Source organism: Podarcis gaigeae (genome assembly GCF_964106915.1).
Source record: "Podarcis gaigeae genome assembly, chromosome: 12".
Lineage (NCBI taxonomy): Eukaryota > Metazoa > Chordata > Lepidosauria > Squamata > Lacertidae > Podarcis > Podarcis gaigeae.
Genome location: NC_139688.1, coordinates 39973430 through 39989359, shown reverse-complemented (window position 1 = coordinate 39989359; position 15930 = coordinate 39973430). Strand labels below are relative to the sequence as shown.

Below are 15930 nucleotides of genomic sequence, written 5' to 3'. Positions count from 1 at the left end.
ACATGGTATTTCCCTTTTAACTTGGCCTGTGTTTCCTATTTTAAAGAAATCCGCCCCCGCCCCCAGTATGTTAACTTTGGCTTCTTAACCTCCTTTATTCACTATCAAATGCCATTACTTTAGATTATGCCATCTCTCCCTCCTTGCCCTCCCCCTGGCATTGGTTACATTCCTGGCGTCTAATGTATGACTCCACTGTTTCAAAGACATTAAAACTAATCACACTCTGCCTTAAAATAGAAACTAAAGCACAGCTCCTCAAATCTCAGCTGTTAAATACAGGCAAGTTGAAACTCATTAAATGCTTGATTTCTACACAGGAGAATATCTGATATTCCTCTGCCTACGGAAATTACTGTGATAAATGTCTTCTGAGCAGTGTGTTAATTGCACAATGGCAGCATGGCAGGACTGTTTAAACACACTAGTTCAAAATGCATACAATTACATGTGTTTAAAGTCACTAATTTTTTCCTGAATGAGTATGATGTATTTAATGCGCTGGCTGTGATTTTTATAGTCATACTACATGCTACTACTTACCATGATTAATAGTAGCAAGTTGCCATCTACACAAATATTTTGTGCAGCAGGAGGAAATGACAACTCTCCCCAGCTATTTCCAGCAATATGTGTTGAGGTAAATGGAATTCACGTACCAAGGAAATCGGGTCTGAATACACAACTACTGGACATACATTTTGGAAAGTGTCTACCAAAGCAACAATAATACATCATAATGAAATGCAGTCAGGGCTCCTTGGGATTTTTCAGGGTAAAATCCCCCCTACTTAACCTCAGGTGAGTAATTTGTGTGTTCCTGTGGTAGTCTATGCAGGGCTTTTCTTTTCAGCTGGAACTTAGTTCTGGCACCTCTCAGGTGTTCATAGTGAGTTCCGGCACCTCTTTTTCTAGAAAAAATAGCATTGGACTATGAGGATTCTGACCCAAAGAAGGAGCAAGCAGCTGGTTCAGGAACACCAGTGGTGCAACCTTTGGAGATGCTGAACTGGGACTCTGACACTGAGCTAGAGTCCGGGCCTGCTAACCAGGAGCTCCCAGGATCCAGAGACACACAATTTAGCACAAGCACTGATCCAGGCTTGCCAATCAGAAGGTCAGTGGTCGAATCCCTGCGATGGGGTGATCTCCCATTGCTCGGTCCCAGCTCCTGCCCACCTAGCAGTTCGAAAGCATGTCAAAGTGCAAGTAGATAAATAGGAACCACTCCAGCAGGAAGGTAAACGGCATTTCCATGCGCTGCTCTGGTTCGCCAGAAGTGGCTTAGTCATGCTGGCCACATGACCCAGAAGCTGTATGCCGGCTCCCTCTCCCAATAAAGCGAGATGAGCGCCACAACCCCAGAGTCATCCATGACTGGACCTAACGGTCAGGGGTCCCTTTACCTTTACACCTGGGGTTTCACATACTCCAGTGTCAGTTTTCCAGTGCAGACGGCATGGAAGGCACATTTCCACACCCATTGTTCAATCTGGACACTGTGAAAAGTGAAGTTACAGGGAACCAGGCACAAGGCCTTTTTAGTATTTGCACCCGCCCTGTGGAATGTCCTCCTGGCAGTGCCAGATGAGGTACTGGCCTATGGGCCCTATGCCTTTTAGGGGCCCCATGACAACGGATCAAATAATATTGTTTTGGTTTATTTAAATTTTTGATTGGTGAAATAAAAAACTTATTAGGAGATAATTTGCAAGCCCCCCCTCTGCCCCCCAATTTTGACTTCTTAGGGGCCTCCATAGAGTTTAATCCAGCACTGCCTCTTGGCAGATGTCAAAGAGTTAAACAACTATATAATTTCTCATAGGCACCTGAAGGCAGCTCTGTTTCGGGAAGCTCTTAATGTTTGATGCTGTGTTTGTGTTGGAAGCCAACCAGAGTGGCTGGGGCAACCCAGTCAGATGGGGAGTAAAAGAAATATTATTATTATTTATTATTATTATTAAAGGTGGGAGCAGACAGAGAGAAGAAGAAGAAGAAGAGTTTGGATTTGATATCCCACCTTTCACTCCCCTTCAGGAGTCTCAAAGCGGCTAACATTCTCCTTTCCCTTCCTCCCCCACAACAAACACTCTGTGAGGTGAGTGGGGCTGAGAGACTTCAGAGAAGTGTGACTGGCCCAAGGTCACCCAGCAGCTGCATGTGGAGGAGCGGAGACGCGAACCCGGTTCACCAGATTACGAGACTACCGCTCTTAACCACTACACCACACTGGCTCTCTCTCTAGCACTATAGAGTGGTAGACTTTAGGCTAGAGGATTGCTCCTAGCAACACGGTACTCCATTGCCCATACACAAGAAGGTCTCATAGACTAGGTATGGGCAGACCCATCAGCTTATGTTTCTCTGTTTCTCATTTTTTCAAACTTCAGTTCCCTATCAGTTTGCATTTAGAACATAATAAAATATGGAACAAACAGAAGACAAATTAGGATTCAATACCTTGGCAACGCAAACTGTTTGACCATATAATAACGATAATAAACAGAAGCAGCATTTATTTACAACTCTGAGAAGAAAACATATGGTTCTATTTTATCTTCAAAATTATTATTCCAAAAAAACCCCACCAACCAATAAAAAGAGATGCTTTCAACAAATCTCTTAATTTTTCTCCTCGAGTTACTTCTTGAGAAATGAGTAAATTTTACCAGCAATGAATGAATGGATTTATTATAATAACTTACTTGTTTTACATAAATGAAACACGTAATAGTTAACACTGTTTAAATAAAACAGTCAGTTGCAGCTAAAGCAAATAAACCACCAACATTAAATTAAACTAGGACTGTAGCTAAATAAGATGCATGTTAAACTGAGCAATTCAATGTCTCCAAATTATTATTTTTCCAGTCTGGATTGTCTGTGTGGATTTCTAGTGTTCTGGAATACTCGGTTCTTGCAGCAGCAATTAATTCTAAATCGTAAGTGTCAGTGTCTCTCCTTTTAAATATGCCAAAAGAGTTAACTTCAAATGAAGCAGAATGCCACATCCTGCCATTTCTTTAATTTTATTTAGAGCTCCTCTATAACCATAGCAGCTGAGGAGACTGCCTTGCTTGCACCTTGGGAATATGGCGGGTTGCTGGCACCAACCGAGAGGGGAAGGTATGAGGCAGTGGGAGTTCGGGGTGGGGCAGGTGCTGCATGGAAACCAATCCAATGCTTTTAATGTCGCATCTGCACTTGCACCTACTCCATGCCGACATCTCTTTAGAAATGTATACCGTATTTTTCCATCTATAAGACGCCCCCTATTTTTGAGGACTCCAACTTAAGAAAATGGGGGGAGATACTATCCATGTATAAGACAAGCCCAGATTTTGAACATTATTTTAGAGTAAAAAAAACAGTCTTATACACGGAAAAGTATGGTATTTATAAAAAGTAAGGTTCATGAAAAGTTTTAAATTTAATGAAATGCTCACAGGTGTTTTGATGGATGAAAGGGCATTAGGATCTTGTTGTATTGATCTTTTTTGAAACCAACCTTAATTTGGCAACATTTCCTATATTCTTGTTTTATTTGTGCTGCAATATCAATTAGGAAAGCATGTGTCCTCAAGCCGTGTGCCAGATCACGATTCAAGGCACTGATTTTTTTATTATTATTTAATTTTGTTCATAGCATGATGAACTTGCAGCAATAGTATTAATAAAATAATACAGAACATACATCCTAAATATAAGCCAACATCAATGATGTAAGAGAGAGAAGATACCAGATTCACCAACAAGCTGAAATCAGATTAAACCTCTGAGGTACTAGCTGAAAAAAATCAATAACTTTTAGTACTTGTTGAATGGCGGAAGTCAGAGACCTTCACATTGTCATTGCTTTCACATCTTTACTGTTTTCATTTTTAAAGTTTCTAACACATAGGAAAATAACTATGTTAAATAAATGCAATTATTTGTACACTACTAGTGTGAGAGAAATCCAGTGGCTATTGCATTTCAAGGGGGGGGGAGTTATTGTTTTTTAGAAAGCTTTTCACAATAAATAACTTCCTTTGCCTCAGCTAGTACACACAAAAGGCACTGCCTCTGTCAATAATCACTGTCTGACTAAGATCTCCTTCATATATTTATATTTATGCATTCTGTTTATTGCCCTTAGCTACTGTCTGAGGAGAGAGAGATCTCACCCCCTCTTCACAGTAAGATCCTAATGTCTAAAAAACCCCACTTGAACATCCTCAGAGCTGTGAACTCGGTAAGGGTAAAATGAGACAAGAGCTGGTGGATTTAATATTATACAAAGTCACAATATTTCTTTTGTATCAAAATTCAACCAGTACGGAATCCTTTTCAAACCAGGTGAGCACAAGCCCTTGAAGCCAAACTTATGGAGGCCACATGCCAGCCGTAGGCAAAGGCAGCAGCAAAGTGGGCACAGCAACAAAATTTACTTCCACATTCCTCTCTATCCTCCAGCCAGGCAAATAGGAAGCACGATGTCAGGCCTCAGGGAATCGAATCCCTCCCCCAGAGGCAGTAAATAAGCAGATCAAACAAAAGGAGCGTTCTTACCAGTTAGTTTCTTTAATAATCACAGCGAGAGAGAAAAGGAATGCATACCTCTCTAGAAATGGTGTTGCTCCCAGTACAGGTTTACCCCCCTCCATCCCCATTAATCTACATCACTCCTATGTTGGGTAATCTGAGTTTCTTGCCGCTGAGCTCTCTGTTCTATCATTCTCAATGCCCGTCTGGTCTTAGGCGAAGGTGGGTAAGGAATGCTGTCCAGGAATCTGCCAACTGTCTCTCTCATGGTGTTTCTTCTTCTAGCTGTTCCTCACCCAGTATTTCCCAGCTTTCCCCCTCTGGACTATGCCCCTCTGCAAGCCACTGTTCTAAATCAATACTGTCCTCCTGCTGCCCTTGGGAAGGTTCAGGAGAAGGGGGGCGGCCCCCACCATTCCTCCCCAGTCCAGCCCCTGACACATGATTAGAGTTTGAGGATGTATTTGTAGCCAGGCAAAAACACTCAAGGATGCCAATGAGGGTTTGGCCTGAGGATAAGGGGTGTGTCCTGAGGAAGGGTATTCCCAAGAGCCAGGCAGAGAGGCCTGGAGACTGCAAATAACCCTTGAATTCAGAATGAGATTTCATCTTCAACTAAATCTCTCACCCTCTCCTTCTGCATCAGACCGTAGCGAACATGGAGTAGGAAGTGAGAGATCCCAGCTCCTCTTCACTGCCTGCAACACATGGAAAAATCAAGAAGAGTTTTCCCTTCAAGACAGGGATCAGGAAGAGGATGGTTAACCTCGGTTGGTGCCATAGCACATAGAAGATCACACCAGGATGTGGCAGGTTAGGTTTCCTCAACATGACATTCAATACATTGAATTTCTGCCTGCTAACATTCAGTGTATGAAACTCCTAAAGGTGAATTGTAACAACAGCGACATTTTATACAGAAGAAGCTGAAAGCTGGCTGCGGTAGTCATCTTTGCCACATTAAGTTCATAATGGGATTTTACAGCATGGTGAGGAATTACATGCTTAGAGAGTATTATTCTTCCAGATTTAGCAGACGAAACTGCACAGTCATATCATCCAGCCAGAAATTGTTTAATAAAAGGAATGTGAGTAACTCTCAACTTGTAAGTTATCAGGTTGTATTTGCTGCTTTTAATGCTGCATGTAACCACAGAAGCCCAACACTCTCTCTCTCTCTCTCTCTCTCTCTCTCTCACTCTCTCTCTCTCTCTCTCTCTCTCTCACACACACACACACACACACAATGCAGAAGGCTAAAGTGAGCAAGGGGAGGAAGGCTGTAACTTTTGATTCCAATGCCACCATGACTCCAACCCAAGCATGCTTACACTTTGCTAACTCTCTCCCTTTGATTTACGCACATTTGGCAATCATCTGACATGACTGGGCTGCTGGCTGTACCACCATAGGCTCTTCCATGGGCTTTAATAGGGCTTAGTAAACTGAATTACCTATGCTGCTTTTGGAAGGGCTGATACCAGTACACATCTGACTACAGGCAACCCCCTATTTGCATGGGAGTTGCATTCTGGGTCATCACGTGTGGCAGTGAAGCACGCATAAGCCTGCTCCACCCTGTTATGCCTCTGCCCCATTCTGCTTCCTTTTGTGGGCATAATGCACTCATGCATGGCCATGCATCAAATGGACATGGGTAAATTGGTTGTTGCCTGCATACAATGGAAGTGCGAAGGAAGCAACCCACAACCTGCTACAACTCTGGGTTAGCTGCTCAGTTGGTACAGCATGAGACTCTTAATCTCAGGGTTGTGAGTTTGAGCCCCATGATGAGCAAAAGATGCCTGCTTGCATTGCAGGGGGTGGTAGTAATACTACTACTACTACTACTAATAATAATAATATATTTATACTCCGCCCATCTGGCTGGGTTTGCCCAGCCACTCTGGACGGCTTCCAACAAAAGATTAAAGATACATTAAAACATCAGTTACAGATAGGTAGCCGTGTTGGTCTGCCATAGTCAAAACAAAAAAAATCCTTCCAGTAGCACCTTAAAGACCAACTAAGTTAGTTCTTGGTATGAGCTTTCGTGTGCATGCACACTTCTTCAGATACACAGATATCTGGTGTCAGATATACACTGTGTATCTGAAGAAGTGTGCATGCACACGAAAGCTCATACCAAGAACTAACTTAGTTGGTCTTTAAGGTGCTACTGGAAGGAATTTTTTTTTTTTAATTAAAACATCAGTCATTAAAAACTTCCCTAAACAGGGCTGCCTTCAGGTGTCTTCTAAACGTCAGATAGTTGTTAATTTCTTGACATCTGATGGTAGGGCATTCCACAGGGTGGGCGCCACCAAGAAGGCCCTCTGCCTGGTTCCCTGTAACTTCACTTCTCACAGTGAAGGAACCACTTGGCGCTGGAACTCAGTGTCCAGGTTGAATGATGGGGGTGGAGAAGCTCCTTCAGGGTTGGAATAGATGAACCTCGTGGTCCTTTCCAACTCTACAATTCTAACTGCACCCTTCCCAAAGGTAACTTTTTTGTGTTTGCAGGAGGGGGGGGCAATGAGTAAATTAGGATTTTTATGTATAAATACGGAATATTTGAAAGCTCCTTGAGTTATCTATCTATCATCTATCATCTATCATCTATCATCTATCATCATCTATCATCTATCATCATCTATCATCTATCTATCTATCTATCTATCTATCTATCTATCTATCTATCTATCTATCCCACCTGTCCCTCCAAGAATATCAAGGTGGTGTACATTACTCCCCCCCCCCATCTAGTCCAGAACACTAACTACTACACTACACTGGCTTTCAATATGAACATTAAGAATTTAATTTTATTTGGGGGGCTGTCAGGAAGGGCAAGCATCATTCCTATTCACTTCTATCTCCATTCTATAGGATACAAATAATTTTCTCTCTCTCTCGCATTCTCTCTCTGCTTGTTTTTATGTCTCCCTCTTTATCTCTGAAATGTAAAATTGTTCAGGAGCAATTATGCAAGAGAGGAATAAAATCCAAGATACAAGAGAACGAAGGGGTTATTGACTCAGGGCAACTAACTATGTAAAACTGTTCATAAGAAAATACCATTATATAATAAGTTACCGTCCTGCTTGCTTCATAGATTATCTGTAAATATTTCTGCCAGAGATCTTAAGAGCAAAAGAATTAAAAGCTAGACTAGTCCAGAGGTCCTTCTAACTTGGCATCAATCCTGAAGAGGGCTAAAATTGCTGAGAAGCCTTTGCTGGCACACACTGCAAAAAGCTCACTTAAAGCCCAAGTAAGTAAATCATAAGAATGTAAGGACTCAAATACATTGATAAGACCAGTGCTTTTTTCTGGGGGGACACAGGGGAACACATACCCCTAAACATTTTGTGAATCTAAGTTTGGCCTCATTGAGGGGCAGTATTTCAATATGAGTAGGAAAATGAGAGTACCCCTAAACACAGTGGCGTAGCGTGGGTTGTCAGCACCCGGGGCAAGGCAAGTAATTTGTGCCCCCTAACCCGTGGATTTGCGCACCCTAACCCTAACCCCCAGATGTTGCGCCCGGTGCGGCCGGCCCCCTGCAACCCCCACGCTACGCCACTGCCTAAACATTATTTGAGGGAAAAAACGTACTGGCTAAGACTTGACTTCTTAGCTGAAGCCATTTTGACTGTTCCTTCATCAACACAGCATGCTTTTTAAATAAAAAACCCCCCATATTTTGACAGTGTAATGCTTCCTGTCTGATGATATTACAGCCAAGAAACCCTCATTGAGAATGAATGAATTGGCAAACATTATAACTCAACAGAGAGGACTGGCAGCCTGGTGACCGCCTGGGCTAATGCCATACCTATTGAAATCCTCTGTGGATTTATGCATTTCCCAACTAATTATTACTATCATTCATATTGTATAGTACTTTTACACCATGTCCCAAGATAAAATTACAGTGGGGAACAAATGGAGCCCTCCCCTTGCCTCTGGTTTCCTATTAAGCCCTTTATTAGTGGTGTGATATGCAACAAAGAAACAGGCGTTTTTAGCAGTGCACTCCATTTATTGAACGTTTTCCCTACAGAGGCTTGGCCAGCACACTGCTGGTTTCTTGGAGCTAGGCTGAAACACTTTTGTTCATGCAATCTCCTGCTTGTTTTAAAAAGTAAGGGTTTTCTCCAATGTTTTAGTGTTGCATTTTATATTTAACTCACTATGTTGTATGTACATCACCCTGGAATTATAAACAGAGTGGTACAAACATGTTTAAAAGAGTGTTGTAAAAATGGTATGGTGTGTGTATGTGTACCCAATATGAGAGGAAAATCTGGTACATATATTAAAGAAATATCTATAAACTTACATGCAAATACATTTTCCCCACCACTATCCTCTGCAGAGGACTGTCCCATGTAAAGAAGAAGATACGGCCATCCTAAGCTTAGGACCCATAGCCTATCAAATTATTTTTGCCACCTGAATCACAAAATCCCATAAGCACCTCATCACCTGGCAGCAAAATGATGGTGAAAACAACAATAACCATCAACGACAATAAATTAAATAATAAAAGAAATTAAAGAACAGACAATTTCCTGCCCATTCATGATGCACAAAATCAGCTACCAAAGGCAGCCATCTCACTATGGTCTGCAAAACACCCACACCCAACACTCCTGACTGCAACAAAATCCACCCTTTTTAGCACACAACACTCCATTGACCGCTCTCTCTATGATCCCTGTACACAATGAAAATCCACACTGAACTTTAAAAGCTAAGAGTTTACAGAAGATGGTGAGGTGGAACCGCCTGCTTGACTCCAGCGTAGACCCAAACCCTCCTGAGCTAGTGGAACTAGTTTTGTTGTTCTCTTGATTCTGACCTACTTGTGTATTACCTGAGTTTTCAGAAGTTGGCAGGTGCCTTATTTTGAGCTCCTTTTAATCTAGAATGAAGACATAGATCACATCCACACCAGGGACTCATACAGCATTAACAGCCATGCCTTCTCCCCCCAAAACCCTAGGAAGTGTCGTTTGTTAAGGGTGCTGGGAATTGCAGCACTGTGAAGGGATGCCGAACAACTCAGCATCAGTTCCCACAATTCTTTGGCAGAAGCCATGACTATTAAAGTGGTATCAGAGTGCTTTAAATGAGTGGTGTGGATGTGACCAGGGATGAAAGCAATATAGGCTGTAGATGAGCACCTGGTCAGAATGTGAACAAACAAACAAACAAAAACTTGCAATTTACTGATGGTATAAAGCAACTGGCAAAGATATAACTGAGCTTTCAAACTAAGCTTTTGAGGTTTTTGTCTTGCCAGATAAAAGAGCAATTTTAGAATATCTGTTCAATATCTAATAGAAACGAAATATATCAAGAAAATGTAGCCATTATAGTAAATACTTGCTATATTTCCTAATAGCATTTTACCTAGCTCAGTTCTGTGCTTATTATTCAGTGTTTAAAATGCTCTGTATTATAAATTCGGATATGTGCCTGAAATCACTGCTTGGTATCTAGGCAAGCCTGTACTGAAAGTGTGTCAGGGCTGTCAATTAGAGAAGTCAAACTTCCTCCTGGTTCTAGGTTTAAAATTACAGAACAGTTTCACAATATTTCACTTTTTCCTATTATGTCCCAAGGCTTTTTTGCTTCTAAAATAGCTCATGTGATGTATTAAAATAATAACACCACTGCATATGAAAACTTACATCCATTACTGTTATACTGTACCTCCGCAAGTTTCATTACAGGAGACATAACAAAGGTAAATAATAGTTCTTCCCCCCAGTTCATTTGCTTTTTTTGCCAGGTAAGAGCAATACTGGAAAGCTATCCTATCACCTTAATTTTAACGACACTTCTGCCCCAAGCATGCTGCCTGCAAGAAATGCATATTAAAAGGAGATCAGTATGTCTGTATCTTTAGGAAAATCTGGCTCCAAACACTCTGACTGTACCATGAAACAACCTGGGAAGCAGATTCCAAAAGTCGTACCCATTTCCTGCTTCTAATCTCTATTTCTCCATGTCATTAACAAAAAACTTCGGTTCTTTTCGTTTTGCATCATCAACAGCAAATTTATAGCTGAAAGGAAGAAGAGGCTGTGTTTGTTCAGCGAAATTAGTTCTTCCATGTTGAACCATTACTTGTTTTCAACCTGTGTACAAATGCTATCCTTCCATCTAAAAATGGAACGCTGAAAGACCCACTTGATACTTTGCAACAATCAGGAAGTATTCAACTGAGTAACAGAGTTCCTGTTAACCTGCTGAAACTGGTGGGTGAATGTACAAAGGCTAAGCACTAGGTCTTTCTGGGGTTTTTTTTCCCAATTCAAAAACTCTGGACACACAGTGGGCTCTCCCCTTTTTGAACTGGAAAACTTGAGAAATGCTTAAGTAAACACGTTACTGCATTGCTTCCTCCATTCACCAAGCTCTCCTGCTGCTGTATAGCCTAGTTCGCTGGCCAGCCCCCACCGAAATGAACAGAGAGTTGTGTTATAGTAGTGATTGTCTACCCTTCCATATTGTAATGCTTAGTCATTGACATGCATAATGGCTCTGAAACTACTGGTGCAAGAGGATTGCTCATATTCAGGCGGTATTTGTAAATTATTTATCTCTACGTATTATCTTTCTTGCATCAGTTTTCCAGGAATATGGTTTAGAGATGCAGTGGCACGTCTTCCTTCAAATGCGAATGCTGTCAAAGGGCATGATTCTGTTGAATTTTCATGAAGCATCCCTGCAATGCTACATTTTAAAGGTATACTCCATTAACGTCCTGGCAACTTCACTAAACTTCGTGCCTTTTCCTTTATGGTGTGGCTGTGGGTGTGTGGAGAGAGATGATTCTCTAGTACCATAAACACAGTGTTGTTTCTCTCTTTGGTGTGTATGAATTTGGAGTCAGATTTTCTCCTGTGCAGAAAGCCTCCAGAATGCCTTTATCCATTCACACAGGGAACTGGGACCAATAGAGGCTTCCTGTTGGAGAAAGGAGATAGGGAAGTGATTTTTGCCAGTTCCTGATTCCTCCATGTCCCTCAGGGCCACCTTCTGTTTTGAAGGGTCCCACAAACTGCCAGAGGAGGGCACACAGGCATGCAGAAAGGAGGAATCAGTGAAAATTATCAACCCATCCCCTTTTCCCAGCACCAGCAGAATTAACAGAATTCCATGAGTATAAAACTTGGGGAAACATTTCCAGAACATACTTTCCCTCCCTTCAAATAAGAGCTGTGTTCTGAGCTGAAATATATTTCCACAGCAAAGAAGTTGATTCCCCTCTTTTCCCTGCTTATTGCTGCTACCCTCTTTTTTATCTCCTTTTCACTTGCAAACCAGGAATAGGAACAGAGTCTCTTCCTCCTTTTTGTTATCCATCAGCCTCACATGTCTAGCTTGCTTCTTCAAGGGACAATGACACATTTCCTCATCAAAATATTCCAAATACCGGTAATGTGTATGTCAGGGAACTGCCATAGGAAGAACAGGTGGTAGAAAGGCTCCAGGAGAATAGGAGAGACTCTGCAGCAGAAGAGAGAACCAGTAGGGGGAGAGCAGGAGCTCAAAGGGAAAGGGAGTCGGAGGGGAGGCTCTGGGATACTTCCAGTGAGAACAGTGAGGAAGTAACAAGACCCCCTTTAGGAACCCCCACCCCTCACCGGAAGCTGTCACGCAGAGAGTCCAGGAGGCGCATGTCCGTCAAACAGCTTTTATGTTGGAGTAAGTTCCGTAGACGCCCACTGTCGGATTCTACCAGCGACTGACGGAGTCATGCTTTGGGGGCTCCGTTAGAGACTTAGGTTGGCTGACCAGCCAAAACCCGGAGGGATCAAGCTTTACCCACAAGCAGCTCATTATCCCATCACAGTGTACAATTAACATGTGCTACTTGTCATCAGTATAGACATGTGAAACCACCTTCAGGAGTTTTTATAGCCTTACTGAAACTCCTTTTGCTTCTGTTGAAATTCCTCAAAAAATCCCCACTATTTCAAACAGGAACTTCCAAATCGACTTTTGAAATTTCAGAGACAACTACAAATTTAAAAATAAAGCATTCCTGTGGCTAGATGTGGTGTTGCCTGCAGTCCATTAGCTCTGAAGACTTGCTTGTTGTGGGCTCTGTAATCGGATCTTTTAAGAGCAAGAAATAATTTTTTTCCCCAGGGGTCCTTCACCTTGCTTTAAAGTGCAGGCAGGTTGAAGACTTATCGCACAAAGTTCAGGGCTATCTAGCACCTATTTATTTCAGTGTAGGCATGTAACACACCTCGGTATATTTTGCCATGGGTGTCAAAGGTCAGTTCAAACATGTGTTTTCATAACTCTGTGACTGAAATGATAATTATCATGTTTGAAAAGAACCTCACAGATCAAGCACTACTGCTCATATCGCATCATCCCACCTCCAGTACAATATTTTTCACCGAGGGTTCTCCCAAGCTCAGCTGACAATTTCAAATGGTGCACAATCAAGTTGTGAAATACAGATTGAATCAGGTGCATTGTGAATTTGTCTCATGAGTTCAAGCTACATGTTACCATAATCATGGGTTAGTATTTGAATACAATCCCTAATTATGGACAATATGGAAAATAATCTACTTTAAACTGAATTTAACAAAAACCCATAATAAGTTTCACAACTCTAGAGTGTACTTTCATGCATATGCATATATGTGGCCTTCTGAACATTCATATGCAAAATAAATAGTGGTTGTTACATAACCACTGAATAATGGCTACATTCACAGCATGTCTGATGAATGAAATAATACTCACCGTTCTTTTTGTAAAACATGATTTCTCCTTTGAATTCTATCTTTTCTTCCAGTGACTTTTCAATTTGAAGAATCATCTGCTCATTTGTTTCAGCACCATATAAAAATTTACAGCTGCAGCTCTTCTGCATGACTTCCGTTCGTGCAAATCCAGAAAGCTCACAGAAGCCATCGGAACAGTAAACTATGGGGAATCCTTTAGCCACCTGAGCGTTTGCAAGGATAAAGTTACTATCTGTAGGAGAGGGAAAAAACACATGGAAGCAAAACATTTATAAAATGGATCGCATTGTTCCCAGTACAGTGTAATATTCAGGCTGATTCATTTGATAAAAAGTGATTGTGGTGGAAAACATCCATATACAGTGGTACCTCGGGTTAAGTACTTAATTCATTCTGGAGGTTCGTTCTTAACATGAAACTGTTCTTAACCTGAAGCACCACTTTAGCTAATGGGGCCTCCCGCTGCCGCTGCACCGCCGGAGCATGATTTCTGTTCTCATCCTTAAGCAAAGTTCTTAACCTGAAGCACTATTTCTGGATTAGCGGAGTCTGTAACCTGAAGCGTATGTAACCCGAGGTACCACTGTAAATCAGATCATATGTTTTACTTCTAAGAGACAACTGGACCACAAAATATAAAGATACTGACTTTTTTGCATTGTGATTTTTTAATTTATTTGTTATATCAGTTATAAAAAGAGATTCATCCACAGCTGATTTTTTTATTTTTAACATTCCTTTCCCCCACCCCCATCCAGAAGCACCAAATGTTAATTTAATTACATTTAACTTCTTTTAATTTCAGTTTTTATTCGCTGGTATCTTTCCACAAATCAGTATGTATCATTGGAGGTCCATAAGTAGGTTCTATCGATGTTACATACGCAATGAACTATGTCAGGTTGATTGACAAGTAGTGATTTTCCTGTCAAGATATTGACTTTTTTCTTCTCATTAACGCTACAAGTTGGACTTTAGTTAAATTAGTGGTTGTGGGTTTCAGTCATAAACAGTGACATCTGAAAGAAATAGGGCCCTGTCAATCAGATACGCTATTGTTAAATTCCAGCAAACAAATAGACTGTCTTATAAGCAGTAAAGGGAGACGTATGGTTTCTGAATTATGTTGCAGTGAATAATTTAGTTAGATAATTGTAAGCCGCTGTTTATCTTTCTTTAGTTCTGTGAAACTCCCCATGTCCTATATGCTGTATCTTTTAAGATTTCCAGTACATGCAATCTTCTTCCTGCTTTTGTCCTCTTATAAAGCTATAATGGACATTTTCCTGCTACCCTCTCTCACCTGCATTGGGTTGGAGAAGTTTAAATTTAAGAGATGGCTTGCGTACCTTCTTTAGGGATGCTCTTTGAGCACTGTTGTGTGTTGACCCCTGAACACTAATATACAATTGCTCTCTTGCAAACTAAAGTGGAAATTACAGAACAGCAGAAATATAAAAAAGGGCTTTTTTCAGGTATGTGTGTTGCATAAGAGAAGTGAAGTCAAAAGGACATGGGGTGGATGGGAAAGATGGTATTAATATGCATGACTGATTTATTTTTAATAAGGCTCCCATCATTTTAATAAAGCGCTGAAGTTCACTTTAATAGACTTACTATATTTCAATTCCTGTGAGCTCACTTGCTTGACCTTATCCAATTAAAGCAGTTTCTGGAATTATTCATAACACTTCCTAATAGATTTTATTTGTTCACCTCACATCCGCAATCCAGCTAGGTTCAAGCAATTGTTTGACTCCTCAAACTCCCACTTTTGTTTTACTAAATGGAAAATGAATATCATTACCAGTGTTATGTCTTTGTGTGCTGATTTTGCTGTCAAAACAAAATCAGATTCCCCTACTAGTAAAAGAATTAAAATCATATGCTTGCCATGCAAATTGATGATGTTGCCTCTGTATAAAAGCTAATGATCATGTATCTAAAAAGCATCTGCAGCCTTCAAATTAATTTATTCCTGGGTTTCTTATTGTTTAAAATACAATTACCTACTGCAGAGTCATTCATCCTCTCAGCTAATTCAATGTGAATTACATGAAGCAGAAAAGGAACACTGAATAGATAAAAGGGGATTCTGGGCCACGCTAATTAGCTGCAAAAAGATTTTAATGCCTTCTAGAGCCATGGAAGACCTGTCTAAGGGACACAAACAGAAAAGTCTGTATGTATGGGCAAAATTGTGGCTGTTGATTCTGAATGTCTTAGTAAATAAGCTGGGGCCAACCATCCCCTTACCAAGCATGGGCCTGTGAGAGTTGCTGTTGAACTCCAACTCCCATCAATTCCAGTGAGCATGGATGGGCAAGAATGATGGAATTTGTAACCCAACATCATCTGGAGGGCCTACATCATCCTAAAGACCATGAGGGGCCAAGTGACCAACTTGACCAACTTTACATCATCCTAAAGACCATGAGGTGCCAAGTGACCAACTTAATTCAGAAATGTTATTTACTTATAGATTGCCTCTATACAATATGTTTGGGTACTGGAAGGACTTTATAATCCCCTTAAAGGTTTAAAAAGTGGCATAAATGAGAATGAACTGGAGAAACAAACACACCCAACCTCTTTTGCATGTTTTAAGGTAGAGGTG

At 41.0% G+C, this 15930-nt stretch overlaps 1 protein-coding gene across 2 annotated transcripts in view; it reads right to left on the bottom strand.

Annotated features, from left to right (window-relative positions):
• KCNH8 (potassium voltage-gated channel subfamily H member 8) overlaps positions 1-15930 on the bottom strand; it is a 157225-nt gene that overhangs the window by 89992 nt on the left and 51303 nt on the right. For both annotated transcript variants that reach the window (XM_083705591.1, XM_083705592.1), the window contains exon 2: positions 13312-13545. In XM_083705591.1, the coding sequence (XP_083561717.1) occupies positions 13312-13545 (234 nt within the window). The remainder of the gene's footprint in view (positions 1-13311; positions 13546-15930) is intronic.